The sequence below is a fragment of the Trachurus japonicus genome, chromosome 14 (assembly GCF_045865225.1).
Source record: "Trachurus japonicus isolate A0001 chromosome 14, Traja_1.0".
Lineage (NCBI taxonomy): Eukaryota > Metazoa > Chordata > Actinopteri > Carangiformes > Carangidae > Trachurus > Trachurus japonicus.
Genome location: NC_140920.1, coordinates 8,291,919 through 8,301,319, shown reverse-complemented (window position 1 = coordinate 8,301,319; position 9,401 = coordinate 8,291,919). Strand labels below are relative to the sequence as shown.

The window sequence follows — 9,401 nt, the reverse complement described above, 5'->3', positions numbered from 1 at the left end:
ATACAGAGGTTATACGAACAGGTGCGTTATAAATAAATAAATAGATTAAAAAAGAGAAAGAAAGAAAGAAAGAAAGAAAGAAAGAAAGAAAGAAGTTTTAATTTGCATCATGTGCTCAGTCCGCCTGAACATAGGTGTAATTTGTAAACTCCCCAGCAGGTGGCGCTGTTGCATCACGTCACATTCGACAAGCCGCGAGAACTCCAACCGGAAGAACTCAGTGACGTCACTTCACTGCTGTCGTAAACAGCGTCAAAGATGTCTGAATGAGCGGTTTATGGCTTAGCCCCGACAGCTAGCAACTTCATTTTCTTTTTCTTTCTTTTTTTTTTTTAAGTTACACTTTTTACTTTTGTTTCGTTTTGGCGCTTTGGACGTTGTATTTAGATGGGGACCAAGAGCTTACCATGAAACTCCGGGTGCAGAATGACAGGTGAGGTTGTTGGGTTGTTGTCGCTGCTGCAGCCATTACTGTCCCTGATAGAAAACATCTGTTAGCTGCTAATGCTAACGACATCCCGGTGGATCTATGCAGGAAACAGCTCAGCTCTCTCTCTCTGTGTTATCTGTCTCTGTCAAGTACATTTGTGTTTACTACTACTGCCCGAAAATGACTGTGTCGGTCAGTTCAGCTAACGACAACTAGACTAAACATTTATCAAGGCTTGGACACGGTAAAAGATGAGCCGAGGTAACGTTAGCTTCGTTAACACTTTCATTTTTGCATGCTAATCTAATCAGTCCAAGTTGGCAAACAAAACTCCAGCTAAACGCAATTATGATCTCGATGTAACGAGAAACTCGCACTAAAGACTGTCATCTTTGTTTTTTGTCAGCGAGAAAATATTTTAATACACTCAGTGCAAAATGCTCTCTGGGACTCTGAAGAACTGCGAAGTAACTTAATGATACAACCTTTGAATACTGATCATTCCTGTCACTTTCTGCATGGTGTATTTTAAGATACAAGACTGTTTATTTATCCCACACATGCAGGACTCCAGACTGCCCCTAAATGGGGGCATTTTGCCCCTAAAATTTGAGACAGTGCAAGTCTTCTTTTTTTTTTTTTATCTACTTGCACATTTGCAACCAGTAAATTTGAAGGTTATTTATTTTATGAGGATCATGAGAAGTGAATATTTGCTTCGCAAGTTGATTTGTGCCCCTAAATGTGTTCCTAAAATTTTAAAGGTCCAGTGTGTAATATTTGTCAAGGTTTGTTGCCGAAATCTAAATATACTACCAATGAATATATTTGTATAAGTGTACAATCGCTGTAAAATAATATCTATTTGGTCTTTTATATATACATATAGCAAGGGTCTTAGGGGCTTAGAGAGTGTCACCACTTTACGCCGCCATGTTTGTACGGAATGGAAAATTCAGCCAACCAGAGAGCACGTTTCAGGAGTTTCACATTCATAAACAATAGAATTATTTAGGCTAATAGATAAATAATAGTATCTGAATGCTAGATGTCACTGTTTTCCCCTCATTTTACACACTGGACCTTTAAGTTAGGGGCCACTGTGTAAGGCAGTCTGGAGCCCTGACATGGGAAATTTGGTTGCTACAGTAGCAGCGCATTGTAGCATACAAAAGGGGAAAAAAAGTAGAAAAATGTGCAAATATAGAAATATAAAATTATGTAAACAGAGAGAGAGGTATTCTGTGACAAAGTTACAAAGTTGTGTCTTTTGTGTCACAGGAGTGATTCCAGAAGAGCACTGAAACTGAGGGAGTCCCCTACTGTAATGCAGCCTAATTCAAGCGAGCGAGACGCTCATGCAGGAAATGGTTTATCCCTGACTCTGCAACCGGAGCTTCTCACCAGGACGCCGCCTCCCGGTGCGGCTGCTGCCAACCCCGAGGGCAGCGAGGTACGGATACCCATGGCGTCGAGCGGGTCTGGAGAGTCTGGTGGAGGCGGCCCGTCATCCAGGAGATCCAGAGTGAGCTCCCACAGCCACTCGCACTCACACTCACATGGACACAGTCGGGCGCAGCATCACTCCAACTCAGAGCCCGAGCTCGACCCTCCCGACTCTGATCTGGACTCGGGAGAACCCAGCGCCTCCTTGTCCGAGCTGCGCTGTCTGTTTCGCTGGCTCCAGAAGAGCCTCCCTTTCCTCATCATACTGTGTGCTAAACTGGTCATCCAACACGCTCTCGGTGAGTATGACCTGCACACAGATCAACTCTTAAAGCCCCAGTATGTAGGAATCCCCCCCATCTAGCGGTGCGGTTGCATATCTGAACGTATTCTTGATGTTGCATTCACCTGAAATCGGGCAGACGTCAGACAGACAACAGACGCTGCATGTAACAGGATAAACAAGCGTCTATGTAAACAAGTGGTCCGCCAGCACGAGGCAAAACAATACAGGCCTGACAATATGTTGTCATGGTGATGTGGTATTGTTTACCTGACCCACGTTTTACCGTCTTTCTCTCGTTGAGTAAAATGACATCCGGTTGGTTTGCCGACGGCCGTCTGCCTGACTGCACCTGAATGCAACACGTGCCTCCGTCCTTCCTCACACTACACAGTGGTGACAGTTTTAACAGGTGCTACCTGGAAAACTTTCTCCCCGAGCCGACAGCTGCGGTGAGTTTCCGTGGTTACCTACGGTCACACTGCCACTGAACGTAAAAAATGTCGATGCAACATGGCCGCCTCGGTTCGGTGCGTCGCCCACTTATGTATTTGTAACGACTTGTAACAACTCATTCTAAGGTACGAGAAAGCTTTCATTTGTGTGATTCGACTTTAGTGTAGGCTATTTATGAAAGCAATATTTGATTTTTGCTGATAAAAAGCCAAATAAGTTGCATACTGGGGCTTTAAGTAAAACAGTAAATGAGAAACGACCAAATCATCATAACCTTTCTCTTCATTTACCAGGTCTAGCAGTTGGGGTTGGCCTCTTCACAACCTTTTTATATGTGAATAAAAGCATCCAAACCCAAGTCTTTCTTCAGGTGAGTGAAGAGCAGGGAGGTCAGTGGTCGATGTTGATGATGAACATAATCGATTCCTAACGTGTGTTTTTGTTCATCATCACTCAGGGTCATCATTCAAAGCTGCAGTGTATATGGCTGCTCCTCTTCCTGACCTCTTCCACCCTCCTGCTTTACTACACTTTCCTCACTGAGACACTTTACCATTGGTAAGGCTTCATTCATTATCATACATTAGTTACTTTGTCCTGTGCCTAATTACCTGTTTTTATTTTTTATTATATAATCCAGTTTGTGTCTGTGGGATGAGTAAGAAGCCATGATACACAGTGACAATTCATTTGTCCTCTGGTTGTCATTGTCCTTTAGCCTCATCCTCCTCAGCCCAACCATTGAGCCACTGGGTTTCTGGGAGGTTCTGTGGGCAGTCGGCATCACCAACTTTGTAATAAAGTTCCTCTATATGGGGATTAAGTGCCTTATTCTGCTGCTGCCATCTTCACTGGTGACCTACAGGGCCCAGGTAAGTGTCGACCGGTGGGTTTTCTATTGGGATTGTTGTTTAAAGGGATAGTTCAACACTTTGGCAAATTGGCCTATTGCCGTAATACCTATAGTCATAGCAGTACTAGGTTCGGTGCATGTTGTTTTGAGATCGGCGGGGGAAGAGACGTGAGCTGCTCAGTGAACACAATGGAGGTGAACGGTACAGGTCCCCTGTCCCTCATCAAACTCATCAAATACACAATCCAACAACTCCTAAACGCTCTGGTGGACAAGTTGTAACCTGCACATTCACCACGCTATGAAATAATAACATTATGAGTTGTTTTAGAGGAAAATGCAGCTGGAGCTACATTCCAGACACGGCTGCTGCTGGGCGGAGTGGTTTCAAAAGCTTTGCTTCATGTGTCGTAATGTTACATAATTATACATGATTATTTCATAGCGTGGTGAATGTGCAGGTCACAACTTGTCCACCAGAGCGTTTTGGAGTTGTTGGATTGTGTATTTGATGAGTTTGATGAGGGACAGGGGACCTGTACCGTTCACCTCCATTGTGTTCACTGAGCAGCTCACATCTCTGCCCCGCAGATCTAAAAACAACATGCACCGATAAATAAAGGTGATGAACCTACTGCTATGACTATAGGGATTGTGGCAATAGGAGAATTTGAAGAAAAGAATATACCGGTGTAATGCTGTGTCCAGGCATTTTTGGCCCCTAACACCTCTTGTGTGTTCGTCCAGGGGCGGTGGCTGATGCTGACGGAGGAGCTGGGTCAGGTGCACCAGGCCACGGCCCCGTTTTCACTGTGGTTCCGCTACCTGGTCATCTACCAGGAGTCGGACGGCACGCCTGGACTCACATTAGGGGTTCTGCTAGCTTTGCTCTACCTCATACTGAAGGTGTGACCACTGCAACAGCCACAGATCTTTGATATATTAGAAATGTTCTGTCTTAACTTTTTTTTTGTTTTTGTTTGTTTTTTTATCTTCGTTCTGTCACGTCCTTCCAGCTTTTAGCATTGTACGGACAGTGGACATCTTTACTGAAAACTGTGAGGGTATTCCTGAAGGGCGAGCACACGGGCACAGCAGCCACTAGGAGTCAGTGCAGCGAGGCCGGAGACGTCTGCCCCATCTGTCAGGGAGAGTACAGGGAGCCGCGGGCTCTACTGTGTCAGGTAAAACCACATCTCAGCCTTAGCCGCCATTGTAGCCGAAGTACTTTTCTCTAACGGCTCTGTGGAAATCAAGAGGCAGATAAAATCCCTCTGTCAGACATTTCAGTGCTATAAAACAACCACAGTGTACAGCGCCTGAGGAAATACTTTAAATTAGATATTAGGAGCGTTGTTACTATTACTAACAGTCTGTACTCATCTATACAGTATAATGAATTGTCTCTATTTAAAGGGATAGTTCAACATTTTGGCAGATTTGGCCCATTGCCATAATCCCTATAGTTTTAGGAGTAGGTTCGTTACCTTTAATTGTCGATGCAAGCTATTTTTGTAATGGAGGAGCAGAGCGGCGAGCTGCTCAGAGCTACGCTACGGAGGCTCATGGGATTTCTTGGTTTCCCTCATCAAATACACAATCCAACAACTCCAAAACGCTCTGGTGGACAAGTTGTGACCTGCACATTCACCACGCTATGAGATAATAACAGAACGTTACCAGACAGAGTTGTTTTAGAGGGAAATACAGAGGTTGCTTGATGAAAAACTGCCCCGGACGGGAACGCACATCAGCGGTTTTGCATGAATTTGGAAGTTGTTGGATTGTGTATTTGATGAGTTTGATGAGGGAAACCAAGAAATCCCATGAGCCTCTGTAGCGTAGCTTTGAGCAGCTCACGGCTCTGCTCCGCCGTTCTAAAAATAGCTTGCACCGACAATCAAAGGTAATGAACCTACTATAAACTATTGGGATTATGGCAATGGGCCAATTTGCCAAAATGTTGAACTATCCCTTCAAACTCCTACTCTTTTATTTAGTGCTGTAATAATAACCATTGTTTTTTCTTGTAGAAACTAAACTTAGCTCTTCTAATCCCTCATGTTTTATTGAATCAGTTATTTTGCTGTTTTCGTGTACATGACATCCTGACATGCCGTCACTTCTCTGTTATCTGCAGCACATATTCTGTGACGAATGCATCGCTCTGTGGTTTAACCGGGAGAAGAGCTGCCCTCTCTGCCGCACTGTGATCACAGAAAAGGTCTATAAATGGAGGGACGGAGCCACATCTCCACACCTGCAGATCTATTGATCCATGACGTACAGGTGCGAGAGACGTTGGTATTAGCTTGTATTCAATATGTGATTTTTTTTTTTCCTTTTTTAATGGTTGTCAAACCCCACTGACAAAAAATGTTGTACACACTGTTTGATTCATCAGGCAAAGGGCTGAGCCTGTTCTGGGCCGAGGTCAGTAAGGTCGCACAACTTGCAACTACAGCAGGCAACGGGTTTCTGGATTATTTACCAGAACACAGCTGCTGGTCACTCTGATAAGACAACTGAAAGTTGATTATTTTCATGCCCTCAAGTGTTTTTTTTTCTTCCTGTTTTTTTTAGTTTTTTCCTCTTGTGTTGCTTTTACCTTTTAATCTTTAATATAAACTTTCCTCACGGGGCAGCAAATTGTTGCACTTCCACTGTTTCTTCTACCTGTAAATATGGGGACTTCAGAGAAATATATTAAAGAAAAGTATTTTAAACAGATTTTTTTTTCCTGTCACAGTTTGAACAAACTTGCAACACATGAATCTTCTTATCCAGTGTTTTCTATATCTGTGGATTTGTAACAGTGAATGTGTCGAGGTCAGCAGCTTGCACACACCTCTGCTCTGTGTTGAGCGCTTGCTACATTAAATGCATCTTGGACAGGTGAAAGTAGACGTGAGACTACGGGGCTGAGGACGAGCAGCGCCCTGCAGAGGCTTTTAGGAAGCCAGCGTCACATGATCCAGTACAGACCATGATGATGATAAAGAATCTGTTAATGATCTGGGTGAAGAGTTTCCCTTTTGTTTTCAACTATTGGTGACTTTTTATCCAACTGGTAAAAAAAAAAAGAAAAAGTTTGCAACTAAGACTGATTTACACAAATTATTTTTCTATAGAGGTGACTTGGCCTCGTTTTTGTAAAAAAAAACAAACAAACCAAAGATCGGGAGAAACATCTATTTTGTTATGTATGAAAATCATTTCACTGTTATTTTTATCCATTTAGATCCATAAACTATCTGAATAAAGATCTACATTTGAATCATGTTTGTGACTTTTTCGTTTCATTTAATGAAGCTTAAGAAACTTCAAAGGGATAGTTCAACATTTTGGCAAATTGGCCCATTGCCCTATACGTAGTCATAGCAGGTTTGTTACCTTTATTTGTCGGTGCGAGAAACGTTACCAGACAGAGTTGTTTTAGAGGGAAATTCATGCAAAACCGCTGATGCACATTCCTGTCGGGGGCAGTTTTTCGGCAAGCAGCCTCTGTATTTACCTCCAAAACAACTCTCTACTGTCTGGTAACGTTCTGTTATCTCATAGCGTGGTGAATGTGCAGGTCACAATTTGTCCACCAGAGCATTTTGGAGTTGTTGGATTGTGTATTTGATGAGTTTGATGAGGGAAACAGCTTGCACCGACAATTAAAGATAACAAACTTACTGCTATGACTATAGGGATTATAGCAATTTGCCAAAATGTTGAACTATCCCTTTAAACTTAACTTAGTAACACAGTCACTTAGAAAAGGGTGAAATCCATTCATTTTATTTTGACTTTATTATGTACATGATACATATGAACATTCCCCATCTGAAGGGTTAGGTCTACGGGTGACAAATCAACAGAGATGCTATTCAATGCCCATCGGTGACCAAAACACCTCTTATACTGAAAGATGATGTTTCCCACCTGAATAAGCTCGATAACATGGTTGTTCTTAAACGTCTAAGTGTGGAGGATGCTTCTCAAACATACCTGAACAGAAGCAATATGTCACATCATCATCATCATCATTACATCTTATTGGTGAAGCAAAGAAATGCACATCCTTGAGGTCTAACAGGAAGTGAACCTCGTGGGTCAACCCCAATCTTTTCCACACATTTACAATATACAGCATACTGTACATAACACACTGTTCTGTCAGCAAAAGGCACAATGCCGTTCATTCCCATTAGTTTTTGCATTAGCTTTTTTTTTCTTCTTTTAACCGCCCTTCCTTTAAGCACTGCAAAAAAGACAAACCGAAGTTCAAGTTTTCAGCGAGGAAAGTGTAAGATATCAAAATGTTTTCTGAAAAAACCCCTTTGAATATGATACTCTACTACACAATAAATACTGTAAGACATTTAGGTCACCGTCCTCAGTTTTCGAATAAAGAATAATAATAATTAACAACAAAAAAGAAGAAAAGCTGCATCTGAGGTTGTGTAAGACATGTTCTGTGTAAATAAAAATCAAACTTTACTCTACATGCTTATCATTATGACAAAATAAGTCTCTGTTAAGAAGAATGCCAAATTAAATGATCACATTCTGCTGCTTTATCTAAATAATACTACATAATAAATACCTAGTTTGCATAGTGTGAACAAAGCAGTGGAAATACAACGGCGCTTTAAATAAATAAAGAACTGGAGTGACGGCTGTTTTTACCAGAATGGTAGAAGAAAATTAATCAAAAATCATTTCAGCCTCACACTGATCCATATTAAAACATTGATCTCTGCCATTCTTTTACACATGTGCAAAGTAACCTCAACAAAACAAATTAAAATATCTCTCACAATGGAAAACAAAGAAGATATGGTTAAAAAAAATCAATGTATGAGGAAAACACGGTTGGTCTTTGAACCTCGAAGTTCTCACAGAAGCCGGAGTGATACTTCTATCTACAGTCGCCCAGGGTTTCGTCATTTGGTTCCTTAAAAAAAAACAGTGCTTTTGGTCAGTTCTAAACACCCAGTATTTGGATATAACGAGAAGCATCAGGCAAGCCATTCAAATTCAAACAAGCTCATTTTTTCATGCATTCAATTTTCCAATTAGTTATCATGGGAAGTTTTAGGATGAGAAGTTTTGAAATGGCTTCAATCCAGAGGCTCAAACCACGCAGCTTCACATCACACAAACAGTCAATCATCTCAAAAAAACACTTGAATGGATATAGTTCACTCGTGGAAGTCTAGTAGGAGGTTTATCTCCCCCATTACTGGTCAAAATATACCAAAAAAAAAAAAAAAAGCACACGCAATAAGCACATCAGACATGAATTCAGCTTGAATCAGTAAAAAGGCAGTGATGACAATTTGGCTGAGCCAGCGCATTTTGGGTCGACGAGTAGAGGAGGTAAAACAACAACGCTGCAGGGATCATTGGAACAAAAGCACAGGAGATTTAAGTGACACATACACACACACTCACAAAAAAAGGCATTTGAAGTCTGTTTACATTCAACACAAGGATACTGAACGGTGCTCCTGGACAGAAAGCATTCCTCCTGTCGACCAGCAGGAAAAGCAACTGTGTGTCGTGCATTTGGAATCAATTGTGGTGGAAGAAGCGATTCATCCCTTCATGTGAAATTTCACATTTCATACTGTATCTTTTTTTACAGCTGCTTTTTTCGTTAAGCCGTACAGCTGTATACGTTCTCCTGACCACATGCTCCAGTGACTAAAGGCAATGCAAGTCTTTTTTTTTTTTCTCTCCCCCTCTCAAACATAAAGGAATAATGTGTTCGCTGTGGAATCGTTCTGCAATAATTCATTTCATAACAGCTGACAGTGTTTCCCGCAGGTTCTTATCACAAAGTGAACAAAAAACAAAAAACAAAAAAACAGCCTGGCTTCTCAAGGGAGGAATAAAAGCACCCTTGTTACTAAATTCTCAGACCGTGATGGAGGCAACTA

General features: G+C 41.7%; 1 protein-coding gene across 2 annotated transcripts; it reads left to right on the top strand.

Moving 5' to 3' along the window:
* The first annotated feature begins 242 nt into the window (after positions 1-242).
* Positions 243-6,745, top strand: rnft1 (ring finger protein, transmembrane 1). 2 transcript variants are annotated; one of them, XM_085797305.1, is made up of 9 exons: positions 243-433; positions 1,712-2,175; positions 2,909-2,985; positions 3,073-3,173; positions 3,334-3,487; positions 4,216-4,374; positions 4,485-4,652; positions 5,609-5,757; positions 5,873-6,745. In XM_085797305.1, exons 1-8 carry the CDS (start codon positions 408-410, stop codon positions 5,741-5,743), a joined length of 1,284 nt encoding a protein of 427 aa, XP_085653431.1. In that variant the 5' UTR covers positions 243-407; the 3' UTR covers positions 5,744-5,757; positions 5,873-6,745. The 2 variants fall into 2 exon arrangements, with proteins under 2 accessions (XP_085653431.1, XP_085653430.1); XM_085797304.1 differs by having other exon boundaries at positions 5,609-6,745.
* The last annotated feature ends 2,656 nt before the right edge of the window (positions 6,746-9,401 follow it).

Coding starts and splice junctions, on each gene's coding strand:
- rnft1 (XM_085797305.1), top strand. CDS start 408: ATGAAACTCCGGGTGCAGAATGACAG. Junction 2,176..2,908: donor GGTCATCCAACACGCTCTCG/GTGAGTATGACC, acceptor TTCATTTACCAG/GTCTAGCAGTTGGGGTTGGC. Junction 2,986..3,072: donor AAACCCAAGTCTTTCTTCAG/GTGAGTGAAGAG, acceptor ATCATCACTCAG/GGTCATCATTCAAAGCTGCA.